At 36.9% G+C, this 27,383-nt stretch overlaps 1 protein-coding gene across 3 annotated transcripts in view; it reads left to right on the top strand.

Moving 5' to 3' along the window:
- Positions 1-26,244, top strand: part of gas2l1 (growth arrest-specific 2 like 1) — a 53,426-nt gene extending 27,182 nt beyond the window's left edge. Inside the window, exons 2-6 of one of the 3 annotated variants that reach the window (XR_015491200.1) lie at positions 7,234-7,341; positions 15,253-15,349; positions 16,062-16,371; positions 21,158-23,487; positions 23,584-26,244. Coding sequence is in view for 1 of the 3 variants with exons in the window: in XM_087253486.1 (XP_087109612.1) it covers positions 7,234-7,341; positions 15,253-15,349; positions 16,062-16,371; positions 21,158-23,171 (2,529 nt within the window). In the remaining 2 variants the exon portion in view is untranslated. Of the gene's footprint in view, positions 1-7,233; positions 7,342-15,252; positions 15,350-16,061; positions 16,372-21,157 lie in introns of all 3 variants that reach the window. The other 2 variants (XR_015491201.1, XM_087253486.1) reach the window with 2 other exon arrangements.
- The last annotated feature ends 1,139 nt before the right edge of the window (positions 26,245-27,383 follow it).

Raw genomic sequence — 27,383 nt, 5'->3', positions numbered from 1 at the left:
CTCACTTACACCTGTGAAATGGAGGAAGGAACTGGTCCATGAACTGTGTACTGTAAAGTTCCTGTTTAACTCTGACAAATTCCCATACATCAATAATCTTTTCTTATCCTCCCTTTAACAAACGTCCAATGAATCCCCCGTTGTAAGCATGTAGATTGCTGAAGCACTTGTCAGAAAAATGACAGGAACACAACACAGGGCTGGGGCTATAATGCTGAGGTATTTTTGCTAAATAAACTTCAACCACTGACTCTTCACTGCCTCATCTTTGTGTAGGAAAAAAATAACACTAACTTTCCCACACACTTTAGAGCACAGCGTCTTCATGACATGATTCAACCAGTATCTGCTACAGTGTCTGTCTTCCTCTTTTACTTTTTACAGTGTTTGTGAGCGGAGCCAGGGGTTTTAATTTTCTGGTTCTGCACTCACAACAAGTGGGCAGGACTTGCGTTCTGTATCGACGTCACGCCGACACGACTAAAGATTTGTTATCAAGACGATACATTTGGACCACTCTGAGTCAACTCTTGTAGATGAATCAATAGTTTTAAACATGGCACACTTTCAGATTTAAGCCTTAGCTGGATATTTCACTTCACTTAGAGCTGTGTTACACACTACATGTAAGGTCATTTTCAAAAACCCATAATCGGGGCTCTTTAAAATGGGTAACAGCAAGGCATTTGAGAGTGTCAATATGTTTTGTTCCAATAATTATTGGAACTCTGCTGATGTATTAATTTTTAATATAAATATTTAAAGTTAATAAGTGTTTAAACAAATAAACTTCAAAAGGTTTATAAAATACAGTCGGTAACACTTAAAAGTCTTATTAGTAAATTTTAAGTAACATTAATGCTGGGTTCAGACCATGCATCACTTGTTCTAGTTTGCTTACTGTATGGAAAGTTTTTTATCTCAAGCGAATTTTTATATAAAGTTTGATTTTGCGTTATTTCCACCTTCATGCTAAACACATTTTATATTTCGCGTCATTCACACTGCGTTGCTGAAATTCACCTATATTCAGACGTTTGCACTGACTCTGTTTATAACAAAATCTGATATTATTAATTATCACCACGTCTTGTAAGAATATTTGTATGCAATGTTGATGACTGTGATGATTTTAATAGAAGACGTTTGGTTTTGTCACATCACTTACAAGTGGTTTAGATACAATGTAATGGAAAGAAACCATAAAGAGTCACTGCTTACTGACTTTCCAGAGCAGATGTCTAGACAAAGAGAGTGAAGCATGAGAGACACAGAACTCAAAGAGAGAGAGAGAGAGAGAGAGTCTATATAAAAGCTCATTCTGGCTCTGTGGTAACAGTCAAACACATGCTGTCTAAATAGACATGAAGTTCGCTCTAATTATAGAATATTCTAGCTTTTAGCCTCTAATCTTCCCAGCAGGCCAATAATATGGAAAATGAAAATTATTAAAAAGCAGTTCTGGAGCCTCCAAGTCAAACTACAGTCAGTCAAGTCTTACAGTCTGTGTTTGTGGTAGAAAATCTGGTTCATTATTCCAGCAGAAAACTGCCACCTCTCGGCTGTGGAAACTCCTTGTCCATGTAGCACAAAGATGAGTTTGCTTGTGTTTGCACAAGTGGTTCAATGTGAAATCAAGGACAGCTTAAATTGTTCATGCTAAAGCGAAAAAAAAAAAGGTTTTCAGAACAATAAAAATATAAAACAGCGTTCCCCCGTACATTAATGTGTGCTGTTGAATTAAACTTGTTAATTAATTTTCTTTTTATTTCTTTTTATTTATGATCATAATAATAGTTTTTACTTAATAGTTAGGACTTAAGATGTAGAGCAGAGTTGACCTCAAAGACAGGGTTCAAGTCCAGGGTTCAAGAACAGCTCTAGAAAGCAGGTAAAACAAAAGGCTTAAAATAAAATAAACAAAAAATAACAAGGTGGGAATGTGGTAAAATCTGAAAGCGTGGTAAAAATCAGACGGGGGCTTTTCTTTTTTTTTGGATTGCCTTACAAAACACAGCGGTTGGGTTTAGACAAGTGGGTGGGCGGGTTAGTCTGTGATTTTTAAAACACTATTGGTTGGGTTTAGGGAAGGGGGAGGGTGGGTGCATCAGTCAGTAAGTAAGTCGTCAGCAGCCTCTGGTTGATTTACGCGAGAACAGCAGGTGCGAATGGCACTCGTGGGAGAAATTTGAAATCTGAAAAACTGTACATAGCGGCCTCTGGCGGATTCGTGAAAATAAAAACTGCAAAAAAACGGACCTCCTGTGACGTTTTTTGCTCTCTCCAGAAATGTATATAGAGGTACATTTTCAGAATGACCCTGGGTTGGTTAAACTCCTACTCTTTTTAGCATGACTACAGAGTCAGGACCTCATTTAGCATCTCATCTGAAAGACGGCACTCATAGAGCAGTATAGAGTCCCCATATATATAATGGGGCGTAAAGACCCACACAGACCACAGGTTGAGCACCCCCTGCTGGTCTCACTAACCTAGCTCTTCCATGTGGTCTCTCATCCAGGTACTGACTAGGCGCAATCCTGCTTAGCTTCAGTGGGCGACCATGTGAGAGTTGCAGAGAGCTAGCTGCTGTTAACTTTTTAGGATTTTATTTTTAAATTAAAACTAACAGAATTGTTCAGCTACTAGGATGGTTATAGCCATCATTCTGACTGTTCAAATAAAACTGTACAGAATTACATTTTTGTTACAGTATATTTACATTCAAAACTTCAATTGAGATTTTAGAATTAAGCCTTGAATGTCTGTTGTCATATTTTATGAAGCCATTTCCCTAAAGATACAATCTTTTGGTAATATAGCTCATGAGCAGTTTTTTAATTTTATTTTTAATTATGTTTTGAAAAGTCTTTTCTGGAACAAAGTTATTTTTGCTATGAGAAAACAGGGTGTCTGCAGGGTCTTAAAAAGTATTAAGTGTTGCTAAATCAATTATGAGAAAATGTAGCCCTTTTAAAGTAAAAAAAAATTAAAAGCGTTTTTACGAGATCTTCAATTTTATTCAACTGTTGTCCAAAGTGTTTGACTACAAAAAAATCATAAATATATATTTTTTTCTTCTAATATTAACAATGGCGTGCTAGATCTACCTGATTGGTTCAGGCCGGGATGTGTCCAGCCAAGCTCCTCCGTCCAGGTGATGTCACGTAATTTGCAACAAACGCAAAAAGATGACGTGACACTCTTTACATGTAGCGAAACTATACAGCGAAACAGACGGCAAAATGGGAAAATGTGAGTTTGCCTAATCCTGGTTGGAGAAAGACGAGTTTAAGCAGTGGCTTAACTATGCTTGTCACCGAAAACAACCACGTCATTTATTCTTTCAAGCTTTGTTTTTTTTTCTCCGAGCTTATCTGAGTTTTGTTGCACGGTTGTGTTACATTGATTTACTCAACTACAAACGATTATTAACAACTGTTTATTAAGTTTTCCCAGTGATGGGTTGCAGCTGGAAGGGTATCCGCTGGGTAAAACATATGCTGGATAAGTTGGTGGTTCATTCGGCTGTGGTGACCCCAGATTAATAAAGGGACTAACCAAAAAAGAAAATGAATGAATGTTATTAAGTTAAAGGTTTGATACTGACTAGAACTTGACATGGTGATGAGGTCTTAAAGTATTATTATAAAGTGAGGTCTTATTTTGGAGTGAAAGTGATTGGCCGTCCATTGGATCTCATTACTGTCGCGATGGCAAGCACCTGCTTTGTTTTTTATTTATTTATTCAAAAAGCGCATTAAAGTTGAGATACAACCTGAAAGACGACAATACAACACATATTATCACGAACATCAGCACTTTTAATAGTTTATTTTACAGACTTATAATATGCATGTTGTTCTATTGGAGTTTTCATTCCAAAATGGCCGCCGCGCCCTCTAGTGGCTGTTTCCCAAATTACACCAGAGTGTCGCCTCTTGGTCATTTTAAGCTCTTTGGATATACACAGAACTCTTTTGTGTTTTGTAATTTAAAAAAGAAAAAAGAAATTTACATACACAAAGGAAAAGTCAGGCCATTGTAGTTCATATAGACCATTTCAATGTGGTCATGTCATTGGCCCATGAACATTTCCTGCTTGTTATCAAACTATTTTATAACTGTAACAAAAGGCTATTCAATCATAATTTAGTGTTAAAACAGCTATCATAATATTATTTATCAATATGTGGCTCTTTTTAGATTCTCTGAAGCTATAGAAATCAAAAATGTAAAACAGGAAATACTTTGGGATCATTGTTTTTGTTTACATCCCATGAATAATCAAGAATAGTATATATGTGTGTTATTTGAACAAAATTGTCAAATTTAAAATGGCTGCCTCAGTAATTCGAGTGTTTATATGAAACCATCTTTTTATTTTGGATTGCAATAAAACACTGACATCAATCTTTATAAGATACACCCATATGCAGACATTGACATTTAATTAGTGATAATTGCTCCTTATTTGCTGACTAAGTGTCTGTGTCTTCATCCGTTTTTAAATGACAAAGGTGTGTGTGTGTGTGTGTGAGTCAGATTTTTGTCTTGCTGAGTTTCAACCCTGTCCTCGCGTTGCTTCTCCCTTGTCGGATCTTGATTGATCTCCTGGACTTTTGCCGTGTTTGTTGTCCTGGTGCCACATTCATTTACGCCAGTCTTTTCAAAGACAACAAACAACATCAGAGTGAGCTAGAGAGAATAGAGAGAAGTCTGTGCAAATTCACAAACACTCCACCCAGCGCAGCGCTTTCAACCAACCTGACCGTTTTAAATCACAATACACAATATTACGTCCCTCTCTTTCACATCCAGAATTACGTTTTACCCATACGTGGCTTTGAGTTAATCATTGGGCAAGTCCCAGATTCTGATCAGGATATGACGCAACTTGAGGCTCTTTGTTTCTCTGTGCTTTGGAGAGAGCGAGAGATGCATAAAGAAAGAGAGAGAGACTGTTTATTTTCCCCATGGAGGGATTTGGTTTAGGTGTGACAGGAATTGGAAAGGTCGGGCTCTTTACGATGAGTCAATCACCTCAGGAACTCAGCAGAAGAGTCAATAACAGATCGACCTATGATGCATCATATATAAGTTACATTCACACGCTTATACATGCTCCCAGCATCCTGCACTCTCTGGTACAGAGTTGAAGTGAGGTGAGGGATGTGACTCAGAGGAAACTGCTTCTGTTCAGGTGCTGCTGAGCATCCAGTGGAATGAGTGTGACTAAATGCCTTTTATAGTCTACATTGAGCTAGTAAACAACTAAAGGCTATAAAATTACTCCACATTTGGAGATCAATTGTGTATTTCAGCTATCCTGAGACTATTGAAATTAAGAAAAAATACACATTATTTTGAATTGTTTGCATTTTGCATGTAGATGTGTTGATTTTTAGATATTACAAGTATGCGTGTGATTGTGTGTTTGACTGAATTATTTGGCAATGCACTTTTAAGTCCTTTTGGGTTGTGTAATCAAACAGTGATAACATATTGATTGATTAATTGATTGATTGACTTGTTTTCCTAAATAATAAATTAGGGATGTCCCGATCAGGTTTTTTGCCCTCAAGCCCGTCAATTGATTTTGAGCATCTACCGATACGAAACCCCATAAGATACTTCTATAATACCTTAAAAAAAGAATAAACAAAGAGCGAAGAAACAGATCCAGGATTTTTTATTTAATTTACCTTATTTTAACATTCAGCATATCTGTTAACAAACAGAGCACTTCTGTGAGGTAGCTTGAACAGTCAAGTAATAAATAACAGATAAATAACTTAAAATACCCGGCAAGCATGTAAACAAAAAAAATACAAATAAAAGTGCCACAATGTTTGCAAAGCCAGTCTTGTGCTTTTAGGAACTGCACCCCTAACTCTTACTGTCATCACAGTAGTAACGTTCACAGAAGGAAATGTATGTTTTTCTTCATGAAAACTAACATCTCTACCTCTAACATCTCTACCTCAAGGACATTTGCTACAGCACTAAAAAGTCTCATCAATTTAATAACTATACCCCCAGACCTTCCTTCCATGTTCTACTTTGCCAGCATTTAACCAATAGCATTTATGCAACATGCCGCATACGTTGCTGTTTCTGTATGAAGTCAAGAAAGAGGTCTAACGCTGTGCCCCGCATAAATATAGATGTGTTAAAAAAATAATGAGATGGGGATGGTTGGACCCAATTTCCAATCACAAGATCAGATCTGAACATTCCTAATAAATATATACAGTTAGTACTGTGCAAAAGTTTTAGGTCAACATTACATTTGTTGTTTTACTAATGGTATAATGGATTTATGTGACCCTTTACCAGAAAACCAGCCAAAAGTGTAAAATTGTTTGTCTTTTTTAAAAATTGAGATTCATGCAGGGTGAAGAAATTATCTTTCAGATGATGTATGGTTTGTTAGGATTGGAGTTAGGTTAGGTTAGAGTTTAAACTTTTTTGGTTTAATTGTTTAAGACATGTAAAAGACAATGTTTAGAAAATGCTGTTTGTCCTTGGTTGAGCTGCATTTCTGAATTGATGGAATTGTGAATGTTGAAAAGTACAGATTTTTCCATTTGTTACTAAAAGTACTTTAGAAGTAACAGTTTTCATTCTTAGCATGATAAGGATCTGCTAATTGCAGTGAAAGTCTATTTAGAGAAAAAGAATAGCTGATGAAACACAGACTAAAATGAAAGGGCCTCCAAAGGGTCCAGACCTGAATATTATAAAGCCTGTATGAGATCACCTGGCCAAAAGAACTATATGACTATATATACTTTAAACCTAAGTAAAAAGTAAAGCTAAGTAAAAAGAGCTAAAAGAAGTCTGATATTACACAGCACATTATTTCAGAACATTTCAGGAAATGTTATGCTGTTGTTTTTTGTACATATTTTATATATTTTCTGTTTTTTTTTAATAAAGAGACTGAGTGACTATATATTGTGCCAAAGTCTTACGCCAAAAAAGCATGTATAGTGCTTGGGACTTTTGCACAGTAATGTATATATAATTCACATTGATTAAAGTTATAATTCATACTGTTTTTTTTTTTTTTTTGAAAGCTTCATACTATGGACTAATGTATAGAGCAGCATATGCACATATGTGTGCTACTGAAGACAATCTTTTCAATTAATATGTTTTTTTGAACTACCATGATTATCAACATATTGTGTGTTATGTATTTTAAGAGTGTTTTTTTATGGTTTGTAGGTTCGGGAGATTCTGGGCCAGTGCTCCTGTCCGTCACAGTTCCCCATGACCAAAGTCTCAGAAGGAAAGTATAAAGTGGGCGACTCCAGCGCTCTCATCTTCATCAGGGTATGTACAACTCTAAGGGTGCTTTCACAATTGTAGATTGATTGTTTTGCTTTGAAACAGTGATTAAAATTGTTACAATTTTTATTTTTGTTCTTGGTGCGGTTCGCTTTCACATGGCAAAGTTTCTAAACGGACCACTACAGTTAAAACAAGTCACGTGCCAGTAAACTTTCCTTACATTGGTCAGAGTTGTATTTTTTTCGGACTCCCACAGCTGTCATATGTTTTTATTTTAATTTATGATGATTAGAAATGAGACATTATAAGCAAAAAGGGGCACTTTCATTTTGAATGGTGACACCCACAGACATCGTCAGCAATTATAAATCAGAGAGGTACATCATGCATAGCCTAATAAAATAGATATTTTTGCTGATTCATTTGGCCATATTCATTTAATGCCACACTCTGAGTTCACATATCAAGCCATCGATTCTGTTATTTACTTCCTGAATCTGTGCTACTGTATCATTGGGACCTTTAGCATTCCCAGAATGGAGGCCAGACTATAATAATTATAGGTCCATAATAAGTCATCCCGAGGTTTGAATGGTGTTTACACAGTTGCCAGGCTGACCTATTCAAGACTTGAAGTCTGTTATCCAGCTTCATCTAAAAAGAACCCACACCCATTCATAATGCGGACAGAAATAGAGACCTATGTCATTTCCTGTGCTCTGTACACAACTCTCTGGATTGATGCGTGGGTGCCTATGGGTATTTATTTGCACTTTATGCATCTTACTTGTCGTACAGATTGTTACTCGCTGAAACTCTGGATGGAATTTTATCCTCCTCTAGGGCAGCAGGGCTGAATCAATCAAACTCCATTTAGTCTCATTCACCTCCGCATGGAGGGTGTGATCGAAACTCTATATCCCTCTATTTCTCTCAGTCGTCATCAGTCTTGGTTTTTCCTGTTTTTAATGTTTTTCCTCATTATGTTTGTGTGTGTGTTTGTGTTTGTGTTTGCAACTTAGCTGGTGCTGCTAGAAGCCTTTTATTTGCTGAGCCTATAATTATACATGTACACATCATCCTCCACTAGCAGAGGCAGAGTGATGACATCAGTAAGAAAAGATGGAAGGTGAAGGGCAATAAGATTGAGACTATCATCATTTGGACACTCACATTATTCAGTCGCACGGTTTAATCTGTGTCAGTTAAAAGAAAATTAAACTCACTGAATTGCTGAAAGCCCTGAAGACAGAGGCCTTGGCACAAGAGAGCATTAGCTTTGTTTATTGTTTATCATAATTATGGTTTCAGCATGTTTCCGCCTGTTGCCATGGTGACTCAGGGGTTGAATCCCAAGGGGTTTTTAAAGGCCAGAGCAGTGAAGCTGTAAAAGTGCAATGCTCATATTGGCTACAATTCAATTGTTACATTAGGACTTACTGTAAAAGCAAACCTGCCTGCAGCTACATTTACCTAAATGCAAAGGGGTGACAATTACACACTGAAGATAATTACATCTTTACTGATTATGATGATTTAAAGGAATTAAAGTAGGAGTTCAAAATTAGGGGTCTGCGCATTTTTTAAATGTATGTTTTTCCCTCCAAAGTTTCTATAGCCCCTTTCACACAGTGATACCACCAAATATCCAGTAAATTACTGCAACAACTTTACTGTTAAATAAAAATAAATGCTGTTCACATAGACATGGACATCCCGGAATTTTTCCAGAAAAGACCATTCACATATCCATTTCAAGATAGTGGTAAATTCTGATTCCATTAACGATAAGTTAGTTGTAATCGGCTGTGCTTGTAACATAAGTCATAAGTCAAGTCCAAGTCAGACAAAATAGGTATGGGGGAAAAAATGCTACCATCTGAAGGCGCTAACCGCAGTTAAAAAAAGCTTTGTTTACACATTTGACAACATTACAAATTATGATGATTTAGAAGGACTTTTATTATCATAAACAGCGCGGATGTGAATGCGTCTGAATGTTCTGATTGGCTGGAGTAAACGTCTCGTGTTGGCACATTCTAATCGTGAATGCATTCTTCCTGGCAATTTTCTTTTTGCGTTCACGCAGTGCAGCCTTCTGGCAAATTACCGGAATTGTTACAGTGAATTGTAAAATTGGTGGAACCGATTTTAGCTACCGGTATTTTCTAAAAGGGCCTGTTCACACATGATCCCTGTTCTGGAACATTGCTGGTAGTTTTCCGGAAAAGTTTGTACCTGTGAAAGAGGCCTATATTTGATCAAAAATTCAGTGCAATGATCAGTGTTGTGGGACATTATGCATTTTTATATTTAATATGTAAAAATAGGTTTTTTACTCAATAACTCCAGGCCTCAGTGTGACTCTGTCATTTAGAAATCAATATTTAGATTTAATGCTCAAGAGACATTTCTTATTATTATATTATGTTGACGAAAGTCGTACTGCTTAATGTTTTTGATGGGTTATTTGATGGTTTGATAAATAAAAAGTTCAAAAGAACAGAATTAATTTAAAATATATATGCATTTTTTGCTAACTTATAAATGTTTTCATTTAAACTTTTCATATTTTTATACATTTTGAGGTTTTTTTTAACCTTTGTTAAACAGGACAGTAGAGAGTGTAGGCAGGAATGTGTGTCTTGTTTCCCCTGCATTCTGTTATATTCTGTTTCAGCCTGTACAGCTGCTTTGTGAACAGCTCAGCTTATTTTGTCCTGCCTTCTTTTGGTAAGAGTGGTTTGGCAAGGTGCTTTGTATTAGCAGCTGGGTGTAGACTGACTGCCGTCTTCCGAAACGTTATGTTTAGATGAAGAATCAAGCATGAATATAACCAATGATAGGCAGATTTCTTTTTATAGAATTTTTATTATATTATTGAGTGTAACTGAACTCAATTTTTATCATGTTGCTGTTGTCGGGATTTATTGCTTTAAGATAATATCTTTAACTGACAGCCTAGTATTTACATTAATATGAAAAAGTTGTAAATGTTTATTCTTCATTCATTCATTCATTTTCTTTTCAACTTAGTCCCTTTATTAATCAGGGTTCGCCAAAACAGAATGAACCACCAACTTATCCAGCTCGTTTGACGCTGCGTATGCCCCTCCAGCTGCAAGGCATCACTGGGAAATACTGTAAATGTTTATTACTTCTTAGGATATTGTAATTGTGATTAATGGAACTTATTTTAATTATCATTATGCCGGAAATGCATCCAAAACAAGTATACAAGATTGGTGAAAATTAACTAGAGGTAGTATATCCAAAAAATTACATTTGCAGTTAATGTCCTCACCCTCAAAACACTAAAGATAGAGGTGATTGTTGTCTTCAATAGACCCTTAATGAAGATTTTTTGTTGAATCTATGGTCTGTGGTGTTTTGTATAATGCAGGTCATTTGTTATCCATTTTTGAGAAAAGAAAAACACATACAATCTGTCCAAATCAATCCCAGTGGCTCCTGATTATAGACTGAGGGTTTTATGAAGAGAAGCAATCAGTTTGTGCAAGAAATTGAACATTATATAAAATATTAGCTTTAATCCTCAGATTGGGCAACAAGCTGAAGCTTCCAAAAAACGGGTAACCATTGACTCGCATTGTACAAATCACAAAAGACCACTAAAAATAAAAATCTTCTGTTCTTCTGAAGAAAAAAAATGACATACTATCTCCAAATAAGTAAATGAACAGTAAATATACATTTTTGGTTGAACTATCCCTTTTAAAATGTGTCTTAAATCCATATTTATAAAACTGCCTTTCATGGCCGATGCTATCATCTTGGGAAATGTAAAATCCTATTAACTATTTTTGTCTATTTAGAGCTTCTTTTCATCATGACTCTATTGGCACAAAAATTTCTACAGCCATTAAATATTGCCTACAGTATCTACCCCCCCACTCTGTGTAGAGAACTGTATCGCTTGAATTTACATATAAATAAATCAAGATTGAAACATTAATCTTCACAAAGATATTTTCTTTAATTAATTTGTGCAACTCTGCATATAAAGTTTATCTTGAATTCTCGGGTGCTCCAGTTCTTGTAAGTTATCACAGGTGGGCACTGTGCCAGCCGGCAGATGTGCTCTCTTTTCATAGCAACGGCACACAGACACTCATCACATGATGATTCCTTACCATGTGCTCAGCAGATGGAGTTCAGCAATGCTACAACTGTAAAGAGCCTTGTTGTAACAGGTTCGAAGTACACAGTCAACAACTGCAAAAGAGTGTGTTTTCCTTACTTGCTGTTTTTTGATGAAAGAATCAATAGCACTCTTTTATCTTACATTTCTCCCTGTCGACGCTCAGAGCTAAATAGAAGGGCTGTGTCAGTGCTAAATCTTCTCCATTGGAAGTGGGGGTTGAGTGAGGGAGGGAGAGAGTGTGGTGTCTTTCTGTTCTCTCTTCATCTCTGTCATAGTGTGTTGTCATGTTAATGAAGGCAATGGAGGCAGCAGTGAGTGTTGGTTGGTTTTATATACAGTTGAAGTCAGAATTATTAGCCCCCCTGTTTATTTTTTCCCCCCAATTTCTGTTTAACGAAGAGAAGATTTGTTTTTCAACACATTTCTACACATAATAGTTTTAATAACTCATTTCTAATAACTGACTTCTTTTATCTTTGCCATGATGACAGTAAATAATAATTAACTAGCTTAATTACTTTAACTAGGCAGGTTAGAGTAATAAGGAAAGTTATTGTATAATAATGGTTTGTTCTCTATCGGAAAAAAAAAATAGCTTAAAGGGGCTAATAATTTTGTCTTTAAAATGGTGTTTAAAAAATTAATAACTCATTTTATTCTAGCTGAAATAAAACAAATAAGACTTTCTCCAGAAGAAAAAAATATTATCAGAGATACTGTAAAAATTTCCTTGCGCTGTTAAACTTAATCTGGGAAAAATATTTTAAAAAGAAAAAAAAACAAAAGGGGGCTAATAGTTCTGACTTTAACTGTATATATATTGCTATAAGGCATAAGAGGCTGATCTTATAATAATCAACTGACTCACTGGCATGCTCTTTCACCTGTGCTATTAGCGGTGTTTGAAGATATGTGTTGCTATTATTACTGCCTAGATATACAGTATTTAAAAAAATTTAAAATAAACATTAAGAAACTGGACTGATACACAAAATGAATGGACAATGACAGCAATATTTGCACAAATGCTATTTTTACACTGCTCTGTGCAACATTTCTACCTCAGTGACAAATGTTTACATGTACAGTATTTAAATCTGATCCAATAATTGCACAACATCCATCATGTACTGGTCAACAATCTTATTTGCACTACATGTTGCACAAACCGCACTTTGCACTTTTATTCTTATTTTACTTATTTTTTTATTTTAGTTTATCTTATTTTATTTAATTCTTATCATTTTTATAGTAGTGCACAGTCCTCTGTGATGTTGTCAATTCATGTTGTTTGATGTAGCACCTTGGTCCAGGAGGAACATTATTTCGTTTCACTGTCTACTGCACTGTATATTGTTGAAATGACAATGAAGCCAACTTGACTTGACTTTACTTTAAATAACTAGCAGTACTGTTTGTGCTATGGATTTTGCAGAAGAAGTTAGATTTTGCAGTATGTAAACATATGATATGTCTTTTCTTATGTGTTCAGGCTTATGATTTTTGCCTTGGGGAAAATAAAACATATCAAAAAAATTAGCCACATTAAAGGGCTTGAAGAAAGACTAGGGGTGGGCTTCCTTTGAGTGAGAAATCGCCCAGAATACCCCAGCAACAAGCTAATGTCAACTAAGCAATCTCTCTGTCGAAGCAGATTTTGCATGGGCTAGCACTACCAGCGTTTTTTTCTTTTTCTCAGAATATGTAAAAAACTAATTTACATGTTAATTCTTGTTTTGAAGCTCTGTATGTTACAAAGAGACCTACTGCTTAGCAGTGTTGGGTAAATTACTTTAAAAAAGTAACAGTTTACAAAAATGCTGATTACTACTGGAAAATTGTAATTGGATTACATTACTAATTAATCATTCATTCATTTTCTTTTCGGCTCAGTCCCTTTATTAATCTGGGGTTGCCACAGCAGATTGAACTGCCAACTTATCCAGCATATGTTTTACGCTGCGGATGCCCTTCCAGTTGCAACCCATCAAGGAAAAACAACCATACACACTCATTCAAACACAAACATTTACCTATACCGCATGTCTTTGGACTGTGGGGGAAACCAGAGCACCCGGAAGAAACCCACGCAAACACAGGGGGAACATGCAAACTCCACACAGAAATGCCAACTGACTCAGCCGACGCTTGAACCAGTGACTTTCTTGCTGTGTGGCAATTGTGCTACCCACTGTGCCACCATGCTTCCTCACATTACTAATTTCTTAATGTAAAAAGTAATCAGATTACTAATTACTTTGTTACTTTTATAACATATCTAAAATACAAAATAAAAAAAATAAACTGCAGCTTTCAGTAATTTAACATTCAGTGAAAAACATTACAATGCGTTTAACACAGCAGCTTGACAAATTCAAAAGATTTAAAGAGATTGTCACTTGTTTTAAAGCTGTTTGTCTTTTATTTTTCTTTTGAACGCAAAAGAAGACATTTTGAAGAAAACTGGATACTTGGCATTCATAGTAGGAAAAACACATGCTATGTTTGTGCTTGTGGAGAAAAAATGTAAATACTGAAATGTTGAATTGAAACCAGGAATATGAAAGTGCGTTCGCTAACAATATGCGTCTCCATTGGAAATAATAAACTGGATTGATGCAAAAGATGCAACATGTAAACAGCCCCTATAAGTAGCTATACTTCTCTTCACATTTTCAGAAGATACATTCACTCCCAATCCTGAATAAAAATCCAAATTAGCCTATTTGCGCTGCTGTGTTTTTGGGTAATCAAAGTAATGTCTGTATTTCCACTTGAAGAAGCAACTACTCTCCCCAGCTCATGTTCTCCAGCTATTTAAAACCCCATGCTCATTAACTGACTTTGCAGCTGAAAGCATAATTTAAATGAAGCAAATGTTGTCTCCTAAAAGCTATATTTGTAATGTAAGTAAAACAATTACATTGACTTTAGTAATTGTAATCAAATCACACAAATTTAAAAGTTAACTTGTTATATTGCTGCGTTTCCTCAAAATTGAATGGGAATACAGTTGCACCCAACTCTGCTCCATAGTCATTCTTTGCACTGAATGACGACATATTATACCTTTAAAACGGCATGTTTCTGATGTTTTTATATGGCTTACTACATTCTGATGCAGTCTTTTCATGCCCTGTACTTTGTTTTGTATTTTTCCATTTGGCAAACTTACGTCATCTACCACTAAACAATCGATCTTCTCATCTGGAGCCATTAACCTAACTGTGAACATTTCTAGTTCAGTAATCATTGATTTATTTTTTGTTACTTTTTTGTTGTTGTTATTTAAGACAACACATTCCAGATGAATAGAGTCGGCATGGGATGATAACCAGTTTTAAAATTTACAGATGTTTTGAAAAGTCAATAAAACTTTCTGTTATGCTGTTTCTATGGTATGTGTAAGTTCCAAAGATGCCTTTTCAAGTTGAAAATAAATCAGTGTTTTTGAAACTAATTAAGACAGCAAAAGTCAATGATTTATTTAAATTATTTAGCCTGACATTTATTGTTTCAAAATATTTTAAATGTTAAAAAATAAATACCATGTTTAATCGGGAAAAGGTTGTTTTTTACCCAGACATTTGAAAAGAATATATTAAAGAGCAGTAATTACAATATCATGATATCGTGGAACCGTGATATTTTTACCCATAGTTATTATACCGTCAGAATTTTATACCGGCCCATGTCTAGAATAGAGTAAGACCATACTTTCAATTGATTGATTACTTTATATAATTGGCAAATGTAATTAATATGTTATGTTATTATGTTGTGTGTAGGTGTTACGGACTCATGTGATGGTGCGCGTGGGTGGAGGTTGGGACACACTTGAGCATTACCTCGACAAACACGATCCCTGTCGCTGTGCTGCATACGGTGAGCTCACCACTCGTGTCATTTCCTGTCTCTAAGACTTCTTGGAAATTTTTAAACAAAGCTACATGTGTTTCTCAAGTCTGCTTGTTTACTTTCTTTCAGTTTCATAAATTCAAGTTCTACAAGTTTTTTGTCTCGTGTTTCGTGGTGAATAGTAGTCAGTTCACTCATTTAAGGCCAATATCAAAGCTTATAGTGCATTTCAATCTATTTGTGAATGTGTTTGGAACAGATTGATAATAGCTGCCCTCCTTATTTATTACCATAAAAATAATACTTAAATGTATGCAAAAATACTCAGATTTTCTATTTTTGCTGATTAAAAGTATTTGTTCATTTAAAAATGACTCAACCTTTTATAAAGTAGTATAGAAGACACAAAAAAAGCCTTTTTGTGGACCAGGGGGGGCCAAGTCGGAGCACTCACTATGGTCCCCTTGTTTTGCGCTGGTTGGGAAAATTCCAAATTGATACAAACAATACATTACAATTGGCTTAAGATTGGCAAGCAAGATTCGGGACATTGTAACCTGCAGAACCTGGGAACTTAAAAAAAAAAAAAAAAGCCTTTTTGGGAAGTCATTACTTGACAAACCACTTCGAAATGACCATTTACTGTATATCAGTATTGATTTCCAATTCACTTATGAGGTAATTATTATTTTCTTATAAATTTTAAAAGGGTTGTCTGACATACTTCTATCTTTGACAGCTCACCGGTATCAGCAGGCAAAAGCGAGTGGCCAGGCTCCTCACAGTAAGAGCTCCAGCACTCATTCTTCCCGCTCAACAAGCCCAGGACCTCACTGGCGTAATGAGGGCATCGCACCCTACAAAATGCCCGACAGACGCTCGTTGGACCCTGCAATGGGCACCACTGCGCAATCCTCTCCATCAAGACCCGGCAGGTCACACCATGCAGCCGTGCCTGTGGAGATGGACACAAACACAGGACGGCCCACAACACTGCTGCCTCGACCACCACGAGACAGATCAGAGCCACGCCACTTTAATCCGCTCAGGTTAGTGCGGTGTGTTTGGGTGTTTAGCTGTGGATTTACAAAGATGTGTGTGTGTTTACAGTTTATAGGAAAGTACCTAAATGTCACCAGTGGTGTAAAGTAACAAATTGCAAATACTCAAATTACTGTGAGTAGTATTGCTCAGAAATTGTAATTTACTAAGCAGTTTTTAAAAAGTGTACTTTAACTTTCCCTTGAGTACATCTATAGTGCTGTATCGGTGCTTTTACTCCTGTACTTTCCTTCCATCTGCAGTCACTACTTCATGTTTTCTTGTCTATGGGGATTAGAAAAATCAGTCCTGTGATTCCTGTCCAATCAATTCGCACATAGAATTTAAATCGTATCATAATGAACTACCTCAAGACATGGGCGATTTACTTTTTGGAAACATTCAGAGTGTCTAAGAAGATGTTCAAAATCATAAGCATTGACCCAGAGACTGTTTTGATGCATGTCACTGATGAAAAAATGACAGATGCTTACTGTATGAAGACCGAAATGGCCTTAAACACTTGTCAGATTGATTTTGTACTCCAATGTCGCGGGGGCGCTGCATTTTGTTTGGAAATGAAAATCAGTTGACGTCAGAACTCAGTGCCAAGCCGCTGTCAGTGTCCAACGTCCAACCTGAAATTAACCATATATCAATGTCTAATGATGTTACAGCTTGACGTTGTGTGGACGTTACCACTATGACATTTATCTGATGTTGGATTTTGGTTGCCATACCTGACGAATAAATGTCAGTATTTTACGTCAATATGATGTTGGTTTAAGATGTTGGCTTGAAATTGGATTTTGGTCACTTTCTAACACAACCTGAATCAACAAAATGTCCACGTCATTTGATGTTGTTATTTTGACATCAAAATAACATTGTCCTTGGACACTGGCTAGACATTGAAGTTTGGTGACCTGACATCATGACCTAAATCTAACCTAATATTATTGTCTTATGAATTTGTGTGCCTGCTGGGCAAACTAAATGCACTACAGAATGTTACGTTTACACACCCACAAATTGCATGTACATGCATCAGCCTTTTCCAGTGTAATACTCACTACTATTAAGTACTTTTGATAGGTTACTTTGAGTATTATTTACAACCGATGCTTTTACTCTTCTTGCACTACATTTTTAGGCAAGTAATGGTATTTTTACCCAAGTATGATTTTTCAGTTCTTCTTCCACCACTGAAAGTCACTGTTGAATCAAAATGCACCTAGACAATAATTGTAAAGTCACCGCTTTTTCATTTTAGATAAGTTGTTGATTGTCAGAAATGTGTAAATTACTATTTTTGAAATCGCAAGGAAATTGCTGACAGAGAAAGTAGCCACTGTGTACATATGGCGCACAGCATGTCTTGTACAGATTCCCCTTGTTTTCTGATGTGCCTGTTATATAAAATCACAGAGATACAAATTAAGTTGAAACTATGTTATCGTTCAAAAGAAGAATATTCATACTGACAATTGATTGCAAAAACAGCACAATTTAAAAGGTTGAATACTTTCATTCATTTAGCATGCAATAAATGGATCAGAAGTGGCATGTGCATGTTTACAACCCTTAGGAAAGTACCTTAATTAGAAAAGTACCTAAAAAACACACCCGAGCCAAAGGCAACTTAAAAACAAAAGCCTTCACATTTTCTTGAGAAAATCTTCTTTGAATATAGAAGTGTAAACATGACACATCTTGTAAATTATAAATAAAACAATTTTGAACATGCACATTTAAGAAGACTGCTTCATATTATAATATTTGTTTATTGATAATATGCGTTTCCTAGTACTGGGTTGTGGCTGGAAGGGCATCCGCTGTGTAAAGCATGCTGGAATAGTTGGTAGTTCATTTCACAGTGGCGACCTCTGAAATAGAGACTAAGCCGAAGGAAAATTAATCAATAATATTAATATTGATCTTTGGTTTTTATTACTTTAATATTTTTTCTGTACAAAAAGAAATATCAATACTGACCAAATGGCTAAACTAAATAGACATAGAGAGAAAATTGTAATAAAACAAAAGAAAACCAATTCATAGAATGACTTCATGCATGTTTGAATATGAAAGTGTGCCATCTCTGTGAGGGAAGAACTGAAGCTTGAAGCGTTATGACTGGAGCACATGCATGATAGCATGTTTGTACGGTTGTTTTGTCTGAAGAGATCCCTCAGGGTGTCTGCCATTTGCTCACACTGACCTAGTTAACTCAACACAAGTAATAACACTGCTCATGCACTGTACCTCAAAAGTGATCTGCATCTTCAGGCAACAGTGCACATGCACACAAATAAACACACACAGTGACACACATACAGATTATTGCAAGGAGATTTGAGCAAATCCCAGGTGACATTGTCCTGTCATCCATCCCCTTGTTGTCCAGTTAATGACTCCACCTTGTGTTAGAAAACGATTATGACAACCTTACAATGGGAGATCGTCCTGCCTAATAATGCAAGTGATAGCATGGTCTCGCATGACTGTAAATGTTCTTATTTGTCATTATTTTAATGGTAATGGGAAAGTTATAATGTAAGTATCATTTTTCTTTTTTTTACAATTGCTCAAAAACAAAACGTTTAACCATAACTGGAAACACCTTGTTGTTCAATAATATACACAACTCTTAAAATGACAACAGACATTTCCTAAAATTCTGAAGTTTCAAAAAGTGCTTCATTATTTCCATCAGATAGCGGGAAATACTTGTTGTCGTCAGTGTTTCCAAGTGCAGCAAGGGCATTGTATAACTGCACCATGAACAGCTTGCTGGTTTACCTTGGCCGTGTGCCTCGGTTTCCTTAGTCTGACTAATGAAGCAGGCCAAGCGTCAGAGCAGCACACTTTAACACTTGCACTCCCAGACCTGCAGGTGAGACAGGTTGGATTACTGCAGATTAGGATAATCTCAGGCCCCAGGTCTGTCACTTCAGAAACAGGTCAGCAAACGGTTTATGGAGGTTACATTACAGAAGAAGGATGCCAGGTGATGTGTATCTCACTTTCTTGGCTAAGTAAGAACGTGTACTTGAATAAAATTAAATAAAACATCCTAAAATATTCCACTTTTCTAAAGAGGATCTTAGGATCCGTATGTTATTGTAGCTAGCCGCTTTTCCACTATTGTGCCGAATCTTTCTAAGAACACTTCGGTACGGTTACGGTTGTTTCTCCACTGAGCCTGGAACGGCGCGGCACGATTACAAACTGTTCTCGGCCCGAAATAATTTATAAGCTATATCTTTATTAGAGAAAGTGCCCTCTCACTTTTGACAAGGCCTGTCCAAAAATATATTTCTGCCACTTTAAATACACTATTATTGTTGCCTTATCATTGTTTAATTTTCTGTTATGTTCAGAGATTTTAATATATTATTTATTTCCCCTCCAATCATTTTCAATTATCACATTACATTTTGGTCATTTTCCCTCTAAATAAAATTTAGCTGCACAACATACCTCTAAATAAATAAGGTTTCTGACATATGTAGCCTACCTATATTTAGCAACCCTATTTGATTGAGCGGCAAAACAGTGTTGATCACAAAGTTGCTTTCGCTTTTATGAACATGAAAAAACTAGTTTCAGCTATTATTTAAATTTAATTAGTAATGTTTCAAAGAGCTTTGTCGCAGCACGACAGTGGAAAATTAAACCGTATCCGTGCTGTCTGGCCCAGTTTGGCACGGAATGGAACGGTTCAGCATAAAGAACGATTCAGCACAATAGTGGAAAAGCGGCTAAAGTTTCAGGATTGATTTTGAAGTAGGTTTTATTCTTATGCAGTCTCTGTGTATTGTTTCATTGTACATAAACTAGTCTTTAAAATTAAAGAAAAGAATGACAGTAGCTATGTTTCCACCCAGAAATGTGAATTAAATATATGTACAAAACTGGAATATCATGCGAATAAAAAGACATGCGAATAAAGAAGCATTTTCATCCAATGAGTCAAAGAGAACAAAATCATTAAAAAAAGTTAACTTTCTGATTAACTGGCACCAAATATCAAGAATAAAAAAAGAATTTGCTGCGGTAGGAGAATTTGTGTGAATCTTCTCTTTAAATAATAAATGACTTGCATCTCAGAAGACGATGCTGACATGCAATAAATGTGTGGTGAGACGTAGAGCACAAACATATGCCCATATTTATTTATGCACATTTTGTAAATTTATGTGCATCTTGGCATTTCCAACAACCGTTTTTTTTTATGCGAATGTCAAAAATGTGCATAAAAATAGGTGGATGAAAACATAGCAATTGATACTTTTATTTTTAAAAGTTAATTTTTTTTGTATTTCACGTATGTGAAAAAGGTGTGTGCACATGTTTGATAATGCCAGAGGCAAGTAATCCCTACCTCTATGGTAGTTTCTCTAATATTGAAGAAAATGGCTTCTAAGGATACAGCCCTGCATGTGGCTCTCAGCAGGTCTGTTGAATGACAAGTATTACAGAAAACCATGAATGTTATTCATACAAGATTTCTGAAAGTTGATGTGACACTGAAGACTAGAGTAATGACAGCTGAATTTCAATCAGAAGAATAAATCTAAATTAATTTAAATGGTTTTAATATTTGACAACATTGACAAGTTTTTTATCACTTTTTTTATCACATTCACTTTATTTTTGTTGGGAAAAAATGCAACTTTCGTAAGCACAGAAGATAAGCATAACATTATTCAGTGGATGCATGGTTTGAACTTGATTATGTTTAATTTCATATGTGGCCATATCTAAGTTGTTCTCTTTTCTTTCACACAGAAATAAGGAATCTCTTCTTCCAGCCCGCAGGCTTTCAGGAGACAGTGACTCTTCTACTGCTTCTTCTAAAGGAGGAAGCACAGGAGGAGGCCGCTTCTCTCTGGGTACACGGCATGCACATGCAGATGAGGTGGTTCTGCTGGTGAACCGAAAAGAGGGAAAACATGTTATTGAACGTCCTGGAGGGGCAGCACAGATTCCAGCCCTGAGAACCCCTCAGACCCGTGCACGCAGTGCTTCCAGAGAGCGCCCTGCACAGCAGGCCAGTACAATCCTGAAACCTAGTCCACCTCAGGGCCTAGCAGAGGTACATCGAACACCCCATACAGAAAGAGGCAGATCTTTGGGGCCTGATGGTCCACGAAAACTGCAGACGCCACGCTCCCTTAGCCAGGGTAAGACACCTAGAGGTAGACTGGGTGATGTCAGTCCTGGATCATCTCCCCGCCGCAAAGACCCTCATCCTCTTTCCATAGATCGAAGAGAGGAACTAAGACCCAAGCACGTGCCGACAGCTTCCCCAAAATTAAGTGGAAGTATGCCTAGAAGACAAGCAAATTCCTCAGGCTCAAACTCACCTGCGAAGGGCTGCACTAGTGGAAGTCCTGCGAAAAAAGGAATGGTCATGCCAAGGCCTCCTGCTCCTCGGTCACCATCCTCTGGAAGCCGGAAGTTACTTCCCCCTGTCACACAACCAGGACGGCGATCCCCACATTCTTCTCCCCGTTCAAGTCATCATCCACCACGCTCCCCTCGATCTGCTCATAATTCAAGATCTATAGGAAGAGACCAAAGAGTTTGGGCAAATCCGCACAACCAACAGCAGGAGAGCCAGGAGGACAGCAGCATATTTAGTTTACACCTGTTGCCAAGTCTTGACCCTCAAAGGGAGCAAGACCTGTATCGCAGCTTTGAGGCAGAGTTTCTTGCCAATACGCAACAAGCTAAGGCTGGGCACGGTAAAGCATCTGCTGGAAGGGAGATGAGGTCACTACAGCTCCCTGGCTCTCAACAAGCTTTAGGGGTACTCCCAAACTCTTCTGGTGACACTAACGTTACAGACTCTGCTTACTCTTCTTCTAACTCTTCAACGTCTTCTCTTAATGTTGGAGGTAAAGTGGGAGTCCTGCCTGATTTGCGAGAGTCTAAACGGACTAATTCTCGTACCTGTGCACTCGAAGACCCTCCTGCCCTTCTGCATAGCCAGATTCGTGGAGGCCTCACTAACGGGGGGATGATGGAAGGAGAGCGATGGGGTGGCAGAAGCGGTCTCCGTAAGCTCCCAGCCATCTCCAGCTCCATAGAGGAAGGGGAGACCTCAAATCCAGGCTTATCAAGGTCAGTGTGCCACCCCAAAGACATCAATGGCAGCCTTCCTTTGACTGAGGTACCAATGGAGAGCCAAGAGGAACTGGTGGAATGGCCTGGGTTGGAGGCAGACGTGCCACAATGTGAACATCACCCGGACCTGCCATATGACAATGCTGACCAGCCTCTACCTGAATCATTTCCCTCCCCTCCACCCCCTGTTGATGACTGTTCCTATCAGGACTCTTCCAGTGAAAGCTCCTCCATGTGCTTAAGTCTGAGTGAGCCTCCATCTGAGGGCTCCTGCACTCCTCCTCGGCCACTGGCCAATGGGGATGCGGATGGCACAGTTGTCCTCCGTGCCAAGAAAAGTCAAAAGAAGGCAGAGAGAGTCCCGTCCATCTACAAGCTCAAGCTGCGTCCACGGATACGACCTCGCACTGACAACAGACCCGATAACAGCCCATCACGCATCCCTACGCCTGTACGGTATGCAAATCATTGTCATCAGTCTCCTGCCAACTCGTCTCCCCTCCAGACGCCCCCACAGTCCCCACGAATAAACAATCACCAACCCTCACACAAAGCCCTGCATCAGGCTATCGCTGACCTCATCCAACCCCAACAGCGGTCTACAGCTATGGGTTCTAGGGAGTGTGCTTATTCTTCAGAGTCCAGCCTGGATAATGAGGCCTGGATGTCGTGAAGCGTTCTGTGTTCCCTCACTCAGCTGATTTACAGTCAGAATAAAAAGAGGAGCGGCAAAAAAGCACATTCGTGAGACTAGGAGACTTGAATGCACATCTGATTGTTGTGTAAAACATGTAGCAGGATGCTGGAACCATCACTGTCATTTCACTGGAGACATTTGCCCTGAAGTGGCTAAGAACATTACCAATGCCATTTTTGACATCTTGGACCAACATAGCCTGTATTTAAGTAAATCAAAATGCTCCATGCACCATCTGAGCCATAGGTCTCAAACTCAAAAAAAATAATAATAATAATAAACTCAAACCACAGCTCTGCTCAGTTTTGCTCCAACCCTAATCAAACACAGCTGATCCATCTGATCAAGGTGTTCAAGCCTCGTTTAAACACTCGATTGTTTGGATCAGCTGTGTTTAAATAGGGTTGAACTGAAACTGTGTAGAGCTGTGACCCTCCAGGAATTGTGTTTGAGATCTATGATCTGCTATGTTCAGATTTGTTCATTGGGTCATTGTTCCTTCTTTGAGTTTTTAGTTTGACAATGGAAATCACTGCAATTCCCATTTAGGGATATATGTGTTTAATGCTTCATTTTGATTTTCTCATGAGCTGTTCCATGAGAACAAATTTTAGCTATTTTTCCATTTAGGATCGTAACAAATTGTATTTCCATCAGGGAATTGTAATATACAGAATATACTGTATACTGTCAGACATAAAGGTAAAGGAGCTGTCACTGAGGCAGTACCTTTTCAAAAGATAGATATTTGTAGCTAAAGAATCCACATTGGTACCTCAAAGGGGCATATTAGTACCCAAGTGTACATAAAACGTACCTATGAGGTACCAATATGAACTCTTCAGGTACAAATTTGTACCCCTTGAAAGGTACAGCTCCAAGGACAGCTCCTGTACCTTTATTTCTGAGAGTGTATAGTAAAAAGAAAGAGCTATAAAATCCACAGGGCAAAAAAATAATCATGGCTGAATAATTTTGGTGTAAAAAAACACTTAAATGATATTTCAGCCATGTGAAATCTGTATTGGAAATACTGTAAAATACCTAAATCTTTAGCCAAGGCTAAATAGGATTGCATATCAACTTGTTACAATTCTCAAGATATTATAATTCATACATTGTCTGCTTAACTTCAACATCGGCAAACAAGAAAAAATTGTATTTGTGTAACATGTTCTGTACAAAATAATTGATTAATGTGTACATTTATTATATGTAATATATGTTCAGTTGCTTTAATGTGTGGTAGTAAATTTAAATTCATTAATGGAATTTAATTAATTGAACTAATGTAAAAAAAAAAAAAAGTATGCTGTTTATTTCAGTATGGTAATTCTGCCTTAGCTATGCAATGTTGCTATTGAATGTTGCCTTGACAAATTTTCTTGCCTTAAAGTAAGAATGAGAAGTGTAAAGTATGGTCAAATCTGTTAGCGTGTGAGGGAATGTGTTCAACTGAATGGATCTTCTGTTTTGACCCGTTGTAAACTGTGAGACAATCGCGATTTAAAGGAGTAACACCTGATCCTGTTTGTTGTTTTTTTTCAGCAGCTGGTTAAATTTGAAGATATTACTTGATTTATCTACAAGTGAGAAATGATGAAGGATGTTAAACGAAAGATAGTGCCATATTGTCCATCAATAGGTTTTTCCAAAAATGGAAATCAAAACTTATGGATAGAAAATGGAAATTGTTAAGGAAATCAAATGAATCCAAAGCTGTTTATAAAGTAGTTGTCGTGGTATCAGACCAATTTCTTTTAAAGTCTATGTCGCCACCAAGTGGTTGAGCGGTTAAACAGCTTGACAAAAATATCGTCACTAGCAAAGTTTGATTGACCTGAATCGACAGTATGAACGTGAGTTATCATAAATTATCTGTGTGTGTGTGTGTGTTTATTTCAAACACATTTGTTCTGACAGAGCATTGCATATTATAGGGGAAAAACATCGACTACTTTTATAAATTACACTACACACACAGTGCTTTGGCAGTGGATTGTTTATTTATATCAAGTAAGTTATTAGGCCTTGGTGATTGAATTGTTTTCTAATAAAGGGATGACGTATGTTTCTGAATGAATGAATGAACTGTTTACTTCTGGTATGTTTTCTTGTGGAGGATTTCTATCGGCGTGTATTAATGAGCTCAAGTGTTGTTTTGAAAGATTTTCTGATGTTTGCTGTTCCATTGAATCAAAAAGGGGTCAGAATAGTGAATGGGAATTCATTACAGTATTATTATTATTATTGTTTTATTTTTCGCCTAACTGACTGCAATCATTACTGTTAGCATGGCTGTCAAAATTCCACAACACCTCCTGTATGAAATAACGCAATAGAATTCATCACTACACATTGTTTTTACATTTGTTGCCATTTAAACATCTGATGTGACACTTTAGGATGTTAAATTTCATCCCGAGGATTATATATAAGGACAGTCGAGCTTTCTGCCAACTTATATTGATAGCTGCTGTGCCTAAATCTTACTTTAGAACACATAAACACTACAGACTATTTAATCTTTAACTGCCATACACTTGTACAGTAAACCCATTTTGAGATCCATTTGTAACCATTCTGCTTTGCTTTTACAAGACAATGAACAATTACTGAAAGATGATTTGGACTGTTTAAATAATTTATTGCATGGATGGGTTCTCTGTTTCTTTATCATTATTGGTGTCAGGATTGTGTAGATTCACGTTTTATTTACTTGAGCAAACCCATCTGCGTTAGGAGAATATGATGTTCAGATGTGATCTACAAAATGCATGTTGAATCTATAGTCATGCTCTGGTTTCATGAAAAGGTTGTTGGATGGTTTTAAATCTGAATGTTGGTGGTTTTACTTTTCACGTCTATTTTTTTATTTTTTTTGGCTGATTGTTTTTTTTTTTAATGTTGACAATGAAATGTAAGGTCTTGACATTGTGGAATTTGTCTGTGTTGAATAGCAATATTGCAAGACCAACATTCCACTGTTCTTTGAAAACCAATTGCTGTTAATTTAATTCTTGTAATTAAAATGTTTTGGATGAAACCATTTGTATTGTGCTTGACTTCATTTTTTGTGTGTCGAATTGGGGAAGAAAATATGATGGCTGTAATAATTTATTATAATAATATTTATTGTAAATAGGTTGTATTATGCTAATACCATGATCATTTAGAGAACATTTTATAATTGGAAAAAAACATTAATTCATTCATTTTCCTTCGGCTTTGTCTTTTATTCATCAGAGGTCGCCACAGTAGATTGAACCGCCTTATCCAGCACTTGTTTTACAAAACAGATGCCCTTCCAGCTGGTACCCAGTACTGGAAAACATCCATACACACTCATTTACACATACACACACACTCACACACACACACACTACAGCCAATTTAGTTTATTCAATTCACCTATACTGCATCTTTAGACTTGTGGGCAAACCGGAGCACCTGGATCAAACCCACACGAACACAGAGAGAACATGCAAATTCCTCACAGAAATGTCAACTGACCTTCTTACTGTGAGTCGAAAGTGCTAACCACTGAGCCACCATGTCGCTCTTGGAAGAAAACATGTTGAAACAAAACTGAAATATGAATTTGAAAATGTATATCCATTTAATTCTGATTATGTTTTAATCTTGGCTCCTTGAATTCACTAAAACATATGACTCTGATCATTCAGTCATTTATTTTCTTTTCGGAGAATTTTTTTTTGTTTTTATCACTACTACTATGTGATTTGTTTTCATATTTAATGTAAACATCACAAGTGCTTTGTCAATACATATGTAACATTTGTCATGCTAATACAGCAAGTTTGAATTGAATTAAGAGAGAGGGACGTTTACTAAACTTTCATCCAGGCCTAAATACATTTTGAAAGAATCTAATACAAATAACTTGTGTAAGTTAGTAATATTGTGATTGGTAAATCACAATTTACAGGAATCATAATATAAATATAAACATTTACCAATAACATTCATTCATTTTCTTTTCGGCTTTATCCCTTTATTAATCCGGGCGCAGTAGGTAGTGCTGTCGCCTCACAGCAAGAAGGTCGCTGGGTCGCTGGTTCGAACCTCGGCTCAGTTGGCGTTTCTGTGTGGTGTTTGCATGTTCTTCCTGCCTTCCCGTGGGTTTTCTTCCGGGTGCTCCGGTTTCCCCAGTCCAAAGACAGGTGG

This window comes from Danio rerio, chromosome 5 (genome assembly GCF_052040795.2).
Source record: "Danio rerio strain M-AB ecotype USA chromosome 5, GRCz13ab, whole genome shotgun sequence".
Classification (NCBI taxonomy): domain Eukaryota; kingdom Metazoa; phylum Chordata; class Actinopteri; order Cypriniformes; family Danionidae; genus Danio; species Danio rerio.
This window is presented reverse-complemented; position numbering and strand designations above follow the sequence as displayed.